This window comes from Neopsephotus bourkii, unplaced genomic scaffold, assembly GCF_033783945.1.
Source record: "Neopsephotus bourkii isolate Nb327-2 ecotype Australia unplaced genomic scaffold, CSIRO-AGI_Nbou_v1 NB_1248, whole genome shotgun sequence".
Classification (NCBI taxonomy): domain Eukaryota; kingdom Metazoa; phylum Chordata; class Aves; order Psittaciformes; family Psittacidae; genus Neopsephotus; species Neopsephotus bourkii.
Window position 1 is genome coordinate 2,660,001 of NW_026901733.1, and position 13,560 is coordinate 2,673,560.

Below are 13,560 nucleotides of genomic sequence, written 5' to 3' on the forward strand. Positions count from 1 at the left end.
GATTCAATCCATAGCAAGCTTCAAGGCTAAGAAATGTTGTGCAGTTGAACTTGAAGTCACAGGTGATGAAGTTTCCTCTGCATATTTGTATGGATATATGTATTTGTGCATATACCATGATACACATACAACTAAGGTAATTAATTTGTTAATACACCTGAAAATGAACACTGCAAAAAATGAAATGCAGGACCACCTTTCCTGAGTTTAAAAAACAGGGGCCAAATCTCCAGTCTCTTGTTTCCACACCCAAAACCTTGCTGACTCTGTCAAGAGCCCTGCCTGTATGAGAGCTCCCAGATCTGACCTGGAGGAGTGTGGAATATTTAACTGGCAAATAATTTTATAGGATGGATCAATTTCCCCATTTTCAAGCTGTGGTTAGTTTTGATTCATTTCTCTGTGGTTCAAAAAGGTGTTCCAAAGGCCCAAATATAAGCTACCTGGTGAATCTATGAGCTTACAAAGATGCTATGGGTACTGTCTGTCCTTAATAATGTATAAAGCTGCAGGCCATACTGAAGTCTGCTCCTAGATGTTGAAGACAACATGAGCTAATTTATGACAATATATAGATGATGAGCAATTTTTTGGTAGGCATGGAACAGTGTTTAACTTTAAAGTGTGAATTTTATGCTGGGGTGTTAGGCATTACAGCTAGTTAGAAAGATTTATACTTAAAATTGATTAATTAATTAAATTAATATTTAATTATAATTAAGCATTATGTGCAGTCCTATTTTTTTCTTTGCTATTTGGTGAATTGAAGTGCTACATGCTGACGACCCTGATTTTTAAGAAAATAATAAAAAGATAATTTTTTTAAAAAGAAATTATGCAGAAATCTGTGTAACAGTTATGTATAACCTCAGCAATAATGCAAGTGTCAAGCATTTTGCAGTAAAATTCAGATGCATTCTTCATGTGATTGTTAGGATAAGTTTCCATTCTGCCTTTTCTGGTTTGTATTCTTGGGGGCATTTGTTTGGTTTTGGTTTGTGTTCTGGGGGGGTTGGTTTGGTTTTGGTTGGTTGGTTGGTTTATTGCAGGGGGAGGTTGTTGGTTTTTTAAATTAAATTATAATCAGAGATGTCTAGAACTGGCTGTTAAGAAGAGGCACTGAAATTATTTTGCACCTTAGATGCTGTCTTGGAATACTCTCATCAGTGGACCAAATTTTCAAAAAAAATCCCCAAACCGTGTAAAATTTGAGTCTTCATTTCATGACCAGATTTGGGCACAGCAAACAAAACTATGCCATTTGCTGAAATGGAGAAGAATATGTGCCTACCACATTTCATTGCCCAGCTAGCTGGTGGAGGTCAATCAGCATTTTTATGATCCCATTTTAGTGGCAGGTATCAGGCTGCCCTGGAAACTTCAAAGGAATTGCTTTCCCACTTGCAGTATGGGGCCCAGGGACTCCTTCACTGTGATGACTGGAGTGAGGAGGCGGGGTTCCTCTGGGGTTCCATCCAGGCAGTGGTGGGAGAGGGCATCTGGTTTCTGTAGTACTCTCTGGGGAGGTCCCACTCACAAGATGGTCTCTGGCATCCAAAATTAACTGAGGCACTGTGCTTTCCCAGCCAGTCTGTGTATTAGCATGCCTGGCTGTGTGGAAGCAAACAACATGGGGGTTTCCATCCCTCTGTCTTCACAGGAGGACTGGGTAATTTGACACTCGACCTCTTAACCCAGCTGTCTTTTGTAGAAACTGAATTTCCTTCCCCACAGGGGAAGAATTTGAAGGAGACTGTTAGTTTCAATGGGTATGGCATCATGGCCCCACCAGCCCCCTCTTCGCTCTGGTGCTGTGAAAGGAGACAATTTGGCTCCAAATGACTAATGCAGTTCCTTTTTAAGAAAATATTTTTAAAATTTCAGCCTTATCTGAGGTTATTGAGTCTATATCTGAGGTTAGAGTTATTAATTCATAATGACCTTCCATGTGGCCTTCCTGAGCTGAGGTTGCTCTGCGTGTTCGCATGTATTGAGTAAAAATATTGCTGTGAAATGATAGACTGTGTTTATAAACAACAGGGCAAAATCCTAGCTTCTATTAAAAAAATAAAATAAAATTACTAAGGAAAGAACATTTCTGCACTTTTAATGAGTATTGAGATTGCCAAAATCTCTCAAATTGGTCCAGAGGTTTGGAATGAAGAATTATCATTTGAAGGCGAACAATACGAGTTCTGCTGTAATTTCAGTAGCAATCCCCAGACCTGTTCTCTTTATGTCATGAAAACTTTAGAAACATAAACAGTGCTGAATTGCCACTGGTACTGAATAATGTGGCTTTTATTGTTGTCTTGGCTCTTCTGTATATTCTGGAAAATAATTTAATACCGATTAATAAATGGAAGGTAACTAAAGATGACTGTGATAGAGCCTGTTGAAAATTTCTCAGTACCCTTAATTTGTTAGTAAATTCAATATATTTTATTTAAGCAGAATCATATATACAGCATATTAACTTTTTTTCCAGGCAATCTTTACTCAGCACAGAAAGGCCAGATGTATGGGAATTGTAAAAAATCAGGATATGCATAAAAACTGTTCAAGTGCATAAAGCAGCCCCATCTGGAAGACATCTAACAGAAATGAAGTTGTACAAAACCATTCCATTGATAATAAAGCTAATTTTTATGGGTCTGACAAGTATGTAATTATGTTCAGTGGTGCTTTTCAGATTTTATCACAGTCAATAAACCGCAGTGGTAATTTCATTCCCATTTGACATATTTACATGGAAACATTTGATTGGAGGAATTAGTAACCCTGAAAGCCTTGATAGATATGTTTTAATGATCTGTGACCTCCGCAGTCCCTCATCTGTTTATTGTTGCAACAGGCGAGAAGTCGTTCCTCTGTGACCTTTGTGGCTTTGCCGGCGGGACACGTCATGCCCTCACCAAGCATCGGCGGCAGCACACAGGTCAGTAAAGCTGTCTTTACTCTTTGCTGTATTTTTTCCTAGCAAGGGAGTCCCTCTACACTGGGGAGTAACGCAAGTCAAATAGCATGTTACAGCACAAATAATACATCGGCTCATTGTTTACTTTGCTTTCTCTCATTTTTCTGTGAAATAGGCATGTCCAAGATCTGCATCTTAGCTGGGAGTTTGAGTAATTGGTTGAGGGGCAGTAGGGGGTATTTTTGGTGTTTTTTTCTGAAGGAAATAGAATTGCAAAGACTGGCTTTCTTCTTTAAATGAATGCAAAGTCTACTACTATTTTTTTTTCTGAGGCCCAAATAGATTACCTACTGTGAAGATTTTGCAAGAGTCTGCTAGAATGTCCCTGGGTGAAAGTTAGAGGCTACGTATAGATTAATCCATTATTTTGGACTGAGACATAGTTGAAAGCTAGTGTTGTTTCAGTTGCCCTTTTGTAATTTTAGGATAGTTTGTAATTAATAGGTGCAACTTTAAGAGTTACCACATGGTTGGCATGTAAAGCAGCATTTCTCTCCCAGAATTAGTAAAGCTCTCCTACCACCTGGTTATTAAAATTTAATATCAGACAAAATTAAATTGGTTCTTATTTCAGAAGACCAGAAAAAGTATAAGTATTAAACATTTATTAATACATTGTACCTTAATTGTGTTTTTAAGTAGTTCCTTGCAAGTGTTTGATTATTTGAATAGATTTTGTTCAAACAGATGCAGAAGTGTTGCTGCTTAAGCCACTGTAGTTTTTGTTTTACTGACTATCAGGAAGATAACGTAATATCATCGGGAATTGCTGTGTGAGTTAAGTGACCATTGTCTAATGTACAGTGGAAAGAAATGGCAAACAAATGAGAAGCTGTAGTTACATCATGAATTTTCCATGGATTTTGTAAAGGAATCTCAGTGGGGGATTTTATTATGTCCCTGAATAAACTAATCTTGATTGAGGACATAGACCATCTAAGTGCGTAATTTCCTGGAGAGCGGCTACTCTCCTCCTTGAGAGCCTGAAGCCATTCTTTCCACCCTGTTTTCAGTTTATTAAAGAAACCATATTTGGAGAAGAGTCCAATGTATTAAAAAAGGTGGGGTTTTCTGTGCTGATCAGGCAATATCTTGAAACGGATCAGCTCCCTATGAGAGTACTGCCACAGTCAGTTCCCATTCACTATAGGAAGTTTGTGTTTTTAAAGTGTCCAGGAAAAGGCATTTAGTAAATATAATAAGTTCTCTTGGTAATACTCTCTGAATGATAATAGGAGCAATTGCAACTACTGGAATGGAAGCTATATGCATCAATTGTAACTAATGGTTTCCATTTTTTCTGGTGCTTTGAAGAATTATCACATATTGGCTGAAGTTTACCAAATGTGGGCCAATAATGAAAATGATTCCTCTTTTCCTTTATTAGAAATAAATCATTGTTATCAACAGGGTGGAAACTACCTTTTGGGGTTTTTTGGCCTGCGTAATTGACACACTGGTACCATGCATGTATCTAAGACTCATTGTCATTGCAGCCACACAAATGGTAAATGATCAAGTGGAAGATATGCGTATCTTGCCTTTACTCTTCTGGTCTTTACCTGTTATGTGAGTGCAGATCTGGTTTCTCAGAAATGTAAGCCCTTATCATTGATTGTATATTTATACTTATTTATCATTAGGACACAAGCTGATAGAAAAAAAAAATTATTTCCTGGTTTATGTGCAAAATGAGGATGGAAGTATGGTAGTTTCGTGGTGAAAACTTGCCCATGTTTTTCATGGCATTTTGCACTTCTTTTGCCAGTATCATAGAGAATTTTGTAGTATGATCACAGGGATTTACAGGTTATAGATCATCAAGCTTGCATATAGCAAGCATAACTTTGTATTTTATGTCAGGACTGGAGGCTCATCATTGCTTTGCTGTTAACATTATACTATACAGGATAGTACCTCAGAGGAAGAGGGATCTGTCTTTCCGGCAGTTATCTGCCTTTCTGGCACAAACAATCAGAAATTATTCTTTGGCAGAAAAATTATCTGCAGCTTTTATCTGTTTCAAGGAGAATGGTACAATCCACCTTTGCCTGCATTGTTGTACTAACATGGGTTCCCTTGTATTTTCATCCAGTGCACAACTTTATCTCAGTCCTTAGTTGCATGCGCTCCTCTTTGTACCTGCATAGTTTCTCCTGTGTCCCCAGTTGGCACAATTTTCCAAGAGCAGAATGCCAAAGCAAATTACAATCAGGTTTGAAAAGGATAGGTATCAAAAATAGTCTAAATGGCTTAAATAATTCCCTACTGTATTACAAGCTGTCTAGGGGGCTGACACAGAACATCTTCCAATCCAAGATTTACTTCTATCACCTGTCAGAGACCCTTGATTCAAGGGCAAATGAGCAAATCCTCACATGTAGTTAAGGAGTCTTAACCAGCTTAACAAGCCTCCTCTCGTCCCAGCCTCAAGGCCTGAGGTGTCCTGACACATCAGAGAAATGTTCAGCTGCTGATAGATATTTGACACAGGAGAGGACGGGCTGCAGGACGAGCCACTTACAATTTTGATGACCTTGATTCTTGTATTTCTTACTTTGTTCCTCTCTTTTCAGATTAGATTATTTTTATGTACCTGAAAAAATACCTTTATCTTGTGAAAGATGCATTTGTCAAGAAGAAGAAAATATTTCAGGGATTGCAAATTATAACTATGTATTAAAAAAAAGGGCTGGAAGAAACTGTCCCTCAGTCACTCATGGAGCGAACTGTAGGGACTAGTTTGGTAAATAGACTGTTATCTATGGAAGATACATTTTTGCTTTTTAAATTAGAAGTACAGGAATGTTAAACTGAAAGAAAAAGCCATTAGTTTTTAAGACTTCATAAAGATCTGCATTTGATTTGTTTGCAAACGTGATGCATCTCCAATACAGGTTTCCTTCATACAGGCTTTCTCAACATTTCTTTACTACAAAGTGGAACTGTGAGATAGAAGAAAATAATCTGACTTATCAAGAGATCCCTGATATCTCAACAGTTGGTGTTTTTATTTGTAATGTCCTTAATGACTGATCTGCTCTTGTGAGAAGCACATACATGGCTATGTTATATCAGTAACCCAATCTTCTATTTTGTGTATTGAATCAATGACAACTTCAAGAGTGGACCAGAGTTTGACCAGAATTTCATCACATTGTAAAGAACACTTACATCTGTCTTCGTTGAATGCTTTGTAGTAGACACTTGAGACTACCTAGAATGTGAGAAACTGTCTTGAGAAACAGACCACTTACAATATCAGCTGGTGCCATCTGGTAAATTAGGACAAGAACATATATGCTGTAGTTCTGGTGCCTCAATGTGACTGGAGGAAAATATTTCATCCTTTGAGTCTTTCTGAAACAATTTTGTGGTTTTTTGTTTTTTTAATTAATATTTTGTCCTGGTAAAAAAATTACCTGATGATAGGAAGATAAATAACATTGCAAATTTTAGTGTAGGCTAAATTTAAAATTAGTTGAATTCCACCAGGAATTGATTATCCAAATTTTATAATAAAAAAGAGTAAATAACCTCCAAAAATACATGTTCATGGACACACATAGAAACATATCTCATGTAATTTAAATATTTTGCCTTAATCACGATCAACTAGGGAATTACATAAGAGATTAAAAACAAACAAGGGTAATTATTTCTGGCTCAAAATGAAAACATGAAGACATTTAATTCTTAAATATAACATGTCTTCTTTTTATGTTCTTGTTATTGTTCTGCTCGCCTCCTGTGTCTGCTCTGCCTGCCTTTTTGTATTGCTCTAGTTCTCCCTTCCTCTACATGTTTTCCAGTAAACTTCCATCTAGTAGCTGACTTAATCCAGCAGTGCTGATCAGTCACAGCCTGTGTTCTCTTGCATGGAATTCCCTTTTAATGTTGGCTAGTACTCCTACAAATTGCAAACACCCCATCCTCATCTTCTGCACAATGGCACACTACTTTGTCTTCTTGAGTGTCGGTTGTGGTGCAATTTTCCTGGGGATCATAGAAGTACGTTATGGTAGTAGAGCATTAGAGGGTAAGTACCCTTACTGTGCACAGCAGTTCTGTGACAGTCACCCTGAACCTATGGAACTGCTTAAGAAAATTGTGTCTTTGTTCAAATATTTTCATGAATTTTTGAACATCGTAGCTTGTATCATACAGATCACTGTTTGTATGATTGCTTCTGCTCACTCATTTCAATCTGGCGCTTCTCAAGACATTTATAGGTCAATGTAATAAAGAAAGAAAATTTAATAATATATGTGTTTTTATCCAGATGAGTGACTCACTTTGTGTTTCTGTTTCTCATGTGAACTGCTCTTTGACTTTAATGTGTAGTTACATTACTCGTCATTGAATTTAAAGTATTACACAGCCTCTTCTCTTCAACGTCCCCACCACAGCTTAAAAAAATTATAATGTTGAATACCACAGAAAACATAGTACTGTATGAAGACATACTGCTCTTTTCAGCAAGAGAGGTGAAATTTGAAGAGGATCTCTGTTGTTTTTCCTTTTCCGTTTATGCCAACATTTGCAGCAGAGCGTGGAACTTAATAATATCAAACCTTTAGACAGAAATGAGACCAAAACCCTGGGTATCTTAAAACTTTCTGTCTAAGAGAAATTATCCAGTGGACAGTTTCCCCCCCATTTTTGAGAATACAAATGTCAATAATTTTTTGCTGTGGAAGACTAACCTTGTGGCATCAAGAGTGTTTCTCATAAGAAAGCAATGTAGCAAGGTGTACTTATATTTATATGTATTTCGCGCAAAAAAGTTGACCAGGCTAAAAGTAAACAGAATTTACTTTAATATACTTCGGGCTTCATTAGCAAGCCTGTAAGTGCCTCTCCAGGGAACAACCTTAACAAATGCAAGAAATACTTGGAAATAAGGAGAAAAAAATCCTGCAACATGTAAGCAGATGGCTGTGTTTTGTGGTCTACTCATTTCTTAGGTCAAATGAAAATATGAAACTTATAGTATTCTTGCTGTGCTGCTCAACACATCATGTGAAAGACAAATAGGACTAAAAGCAATAGCTCCCTGTTGAGACAACCAGGGTAAGGTTTCTTCCATCTTATTAAGATTCTGATTAGTTACTCAAGACTTCCAAATTGAAGGCACCATATGATTTTATTTTTTTCCCCTTCATTTATGTGAATGCTGGATACTCAGTAGCACATTCATATAGATGCTGTATATAACCTATAGGTAAAAACTGCCTGGAGAGTCATGATTATAAATAAAGATTTCATTTTGCTATCCACAACTCAACATCTGTCACCAGATTCATAGGGCTTTTTGTTATTGTTTTATTACATTTTTACTTTAAAGTGTACATGTTAAGTACATAACTGCACAGATAAATATATAATTGCAGTGAGGTGTGCTCTGTGTCCTAAAAAGTTCATCATCAAATACAGGGAGCTCAAAAGAGGTAAAATCAGAGAAAAGAGGAAGAAGGAAAGAAAGAGAAAGCTGTAATTTGTGTGTGTGTGTGTGTGTGTGTGTGTGTTGGAGGTGAGGTATCTTGCTCTTGGAATGTGTGTTTTTCCTTTCCCTCTCCCCTTCAGAGCTTGCTGAACATTGGGTCATTTTGGGGCACCTATCTTTTTTTTTTGGTGGGATTTGTTATTGATAAAGTGAGAGATGGTGAGGCATGAATAAGTCTTCTATAACAGTAAGGTGTGTGTGAGGTTAGTTTGGGTTTTGTTTACCTTTATTAATCTTTAAATACATAGACTTTGTCCTTAATGAAACATTCTTGGATGCACTATTTTATAGTTATGACATATTGTTGTTTAAAAAATAGTCAATATTGCTTTTTTGATTTGTATTTTTTATTTTGTATTAATTAGATCTTTGGGGGTGGGGGAGGTTCCCCCTGGAATATTTAATGGCAGCCCCTATAAAAATACAATTAAGTTTGTTGATTGAAACATCTGGGGACAAGAAGAGGGGAAGGAAAATTGGGACACAGAGGCGGACAGTGAGCATTTTGGCCAAAAGATAAAGAAGATAAAAAATACTTAAATGAATGGTTCTGTGGAAAACTGAAGCACATAAATGTTGCTATACTGCGGCTGTATCTAATACACTCTTCAAGACACCCAACCTAAAGAAGTACCTATTTTTTTATATAAAAATGAATACTTTTTCCCTTGTGCAGTTGCTAAGAATTACAGGCCAAGCTAGGCAGTCTTTTTCCTCCCAGTTCAGTTGGCTTTTGTTGCATGGTGGTGCTGTGATGTATTTTCTGTCAGGTGAGATTTACACATAGTCCACTTGACAGGAGCAGTTAGCCACAAGGATTTCCTAAGGAGAAACTTCCTGGAGCAGTGGGCAAGGATTACAATTTTTCTTCTGGTCACAACAGAATTTGCAAACCCTTCTGGCGTCCACAGGACCTGCCTCAGCACAGCAGCACCTTTACCAGACACACCCTCCCCTGAATGGCAAACTAAAAATCGTCATTCAGTTCAGATCTGCTCTTTATATTTTTACAAGGGGCAAGTTGGCAAGGTTCTAATGCATTTTAAATGAAAGCAGTTAAAATAAGTATGTATGTTATCTAAAATACCCATGGCTTTACTACTTAGGCTTGAAAATGTTGCTATCTTCTTTAATACTAGAAGATAAAATAAATCAGGCACAGGAAATCTTCAGTTCAAGAACAGGTTACGTTGCTAGGGAGTCTATGGCCTCCCAGAGAGTTTAATTGAAGCAATAGCTAGTAGCATTCAAGCTGCTGGGAGAATCAGCTTCTCCAGAGCAGAGAGTCAGTGTCTGACAAGAAAACTTGTTTGGGGCAGGAAAGACATAGTTTCTAGCAGTCTCAATTTGTCCAGCATAGAGGCTTCTGCATTGTGTCCTGCCCCTTCGCCTTTCCTTGTCCCATGAAACAATAAATGAAAAATAGTGGCTGATATTCTCTCCAGCAGCAGTTAAAAGCAATTATTCCAAATCTTTATGGAGCTTTCAGAAGCTACTCTGTTATCCTTCCATAGAGTATTAAGGGCTTTTCAGGCCTGAAGACCTTTAATTTCTTTTTCCCTTCGGATATAAGAAAAACAAACCTAACATTCTCCAAGAACGAAAAATGAAGATTTCCATTTTTTTCTCAGCATTCTGGCAGAATCTTTTAGAAGTCTTGAATGTCTCATACTTCAAGAAGGCTTGAAAAATCTGGATTGGAGGAATGGCCACTTGGGAGTGGTCTTTTGCTAGCAATATGTCTTCTGCTCCTGGTCTCCTTTCAGGCTGAAGAGCTGCAAATTGTAGCTGATAAGAAGCTTAGGCTTCAGTTTTGAAACTGCCTATTCTAGACCTCTATACAGTCTACAAGGTCATTGTCCATCCCTAGCAGTTTTATTCAGACTTCTTAAGTTAGAGATCTTGATTCATTATGTAGTCTTTAGGATAAATACTTCTGAGGGTTTGCACAATGCAGTCAAGATCACCTAAGTTAGGAACTGCCTTTTGTCTTCTGCATGCGGAAAGAAAACTGTTTCCTCCCTAAATGGTAATTGCATGTGCCTGTAAGCCACACAAAATGTTTCTGGAGCAACCAGTTGGAAAAATGGGATACAGGTTTCTTAGCCAGGCATCACAGCATGTGTATCTGTTATGAGATTTTGTCTTAGTGTCTTCTAAGGGGTGGACCCTTCCACTGGAAGGAAAAATACTCTTTTCACATAACGATTTATAAGCTAGAGATTTTTATCTTTTTTCAACTAATAGTCCTCTAGAAATTTTCAGTGCAGTTACACATTCAGCAGAGAGACTGAAGTTTTGTCTTCTGAAAATATTATTGTCCTACTCTAGGTTTAGTGATTTGGGATGTGGGGGAGTGGGGTGTGTGTTCATTAACCTTTCAAGTCCTGTTGAAATTGGCCCACTGTTCAGAAAAGATTCACGAGGGCAGAAGGATAGTAAGCAAGAGAGGGGGAATAGAGCACTGAGTTATGGTTCGTATTCTCAGTCTTGGTATTATTTAATAGATAAGATGAAAAAAATCCAGGACTAGAGACAAAAACAAAGACACTTTTCCCCTGGAGATGTTCCTTTCTGAGCAGGAACTGAATGCAAGCTTCAGACTGATTTCTCACTTTCTGTCTCCAACAGTGTTGCTTTCAAGGCTGTTCATAGGCCCAACTTCAACAGAAAGTGTAGGGTGAAAGGAATGCCTCTTACCTGGTGATGATACAGGCAAGAAATAAGGCCCAGTATCATGGTCACCCTGTTTCAGTGCAGTTCTTTCTCCTTTTTGCTGCTGTGTAACACCACATGGGAAGTCATCTGGCTACTGATGTGTATATGTCACAGTGAGAATAGTAGTTTGCAATTAATACATAGTATTTGGAAATCAGTTTTGTGTTTGTGGTTGTTGTATATACATGGACTAAGATCGTTCTCAGGGGATATGCCAGAAATTTAGACTTGTCTTCATTTTCTGCTGATGAAAGCTGATAATGCATATCTTCTCTTGTCACCTTGTAGGAGAGAAACCATTCAAATGTGATGAGTGTAACTTCGCTTCCACAACACAATCGCATCTGACACGACATAAGCGTGTCCATACTGGAGAAAAGCCTTACAGATGTCCCTGGTGTGACTACAGGTAATGAGTCATTAACTAAAGCATGATGAGAGAAGGGTTAAGGTGATCAGATGAGGTTCATTTGAAGTCACCAATAAAAATATATTGCCATTAAAACACCATCAGGGCAGCAGTAATTGCATATTAAATTAGGAGCTAGATTTAAAAACTTAGTGTTCAGGATTTAGGTATTACTTTATAAAGAAGAACAAATGATGGGAAACCTTTTCCTGGTAACACTGCAGTGCTAATGCTGAGTGTTTGCTTCACAGCTGCTCTAGTGTCTGTTAGAATTCTCCATGGTGAGGCCACTTCTCTGCATTGCCTTTTCAAATCAGTTGCAGTTTTGAAATTTTTCTCGGTTGAGTTGCAACCGTTTCACCAAGAAAGAAAAAGTTCCCTAAAAGGCTTAGCATCCTAAATACTCACCAGACACTTCTTAGAATGGAGCAACTGGACTTAGTTACAGTGCTGCAGTGTCTTGGTGTTCTGCTCCAGTTTTGCATGGTGTTTGGATGACCATAGTGTTGGTTACATGGCAGAGTGTCCCATGCTGCACCACTGAACCCCATCCTGTTAGGGCACCAGATTCAAAAATTGCATGAAAAAACAGTTAAGATTACTTCTGGTTCTCATCTCATGTGTCTTTAGTTCATCATCGACACTTACGAAATTATCTCACATTGCCTCCTAAATGATTTTTACCCTTCTTAAACATACCTCTACAATTGGTAATACCTTAATACATTACAGTGAGGTGGCTGTTCTATGTGTACGATAAAGGAATGCATAGAAGTTACTCATGAGGAATTTGCAAGAGTCGATGTTCAAAAAGTTTTTACAAAATCAGTATTTTATTTGATATATGGCATATGATTATGTAATTAGATGCATGTGCTGTGATACATGCACGCAAGAGGAGAAAGTTAAACATTTGATTATACCAGTACAGCATTTTTTACTTTCTTTTAGTGCTAAGCATACAAGTGTAATGTTCTTTTAGCATGAGTTTTAATGTCATTTCCTAAAACAAGATTATATAACAAAGCCTAGCCGCTCTCATAATACCTGGTTTCACGCTATTTGCAAGCTACTGTACAGAAAGCTCCTGTACGTAAAGCTTCTACAGTGATCATGCTGTTTCTCTGCAAAATCTTTTGTTGCATTGGTTTGTGTGTGTGGAGCAAATGTTCTGTGAACTCTTGTGTATTGAGCACCCATTACATTAATGCCTAGAACTACAGAGAACTGAGTTTTACAATCTCAGGCTGGGGGGAGCTTCCATTTCTGTGCTACTACCTTAACATTCCCCCTGGGTTTTGGGGTTTGTTTTGGGGTTTTTATTGTTGTTTGCTTTTCTAATAGAAGCATTTCTGTGAGCTTCAGTAAGTCATCTAAGAGAGATGGTTTTGTGTTTGTCAGATTGGTTGCATTAAAAAGTCTGTTGAGTAAAAAGTATATAAGCAACATTGTAACATGATGTGCTGTGCTGAAGGTAAAAGGAGTGCTATCTTTGATGCTCCATATAAATTTTGCAGTCGTCCACTTTAATCATAGAATCAGCTAGGTTGGAAAAGACCTTTAAGATCATCAAGTCCAACCTTTACCCCAGGACTGCCTGACCACCACTAAACCATGTCACTGAGGGCCTCATCTACATGGTTTTTGAACATTTCCAGGGACAGTGACTCCACCACTTCCCTGGGCAGCCTGTTCCAATGCCTGAGCACTCTTTCAGTGAATAAATTTTTCCTAATACCCAGCCTAAACCTCCTCTGGCACAGCTTGAGCCTGTTACCTCTTGTCCTATCACTTGTTAAGTGGGAGAACAGACCAGCCACCTCCTCTCCCCATCTTCCTTTCAGGTAGCTGTAGAGAGCGATAAGGTCCCCTCTGAGCCTCCTCTTCTCCAGACTAAACAGTCCCAGCCACTCCTCATAAGACTTGTGCTCCAGAGCCTTCACCAGCTTC

The 13,560-nt window shown here is 38.0% G+C and overlaps 1 protein-coding gene across 1 annotated transcript in view; it reads left to right on the forward strand.

Annotated features, from left to right (window-relative positions):
- The window catches only part of ZNF407 (zinc finger protein 407), a 335,801-nt gene that overhangs the window by 198,008 nt on the left and 124,233 nt on the right, over nt 1–13,560 (forward strand). Inside the window, exons 6-7 of the mRNA XM_061364680.1 lie at nt 2,855–2,938; nt 11,490–11,610. Of these exons, the coding sequence (XP_061220664.1) occupies nt 2,855–2,938; nt 11,490–11,610 (205 nt within the window). The remainder of the gene's footprint in view (nt 1–2,854; nt 2,939–11,489; nt 11,611–13,560) is intronic.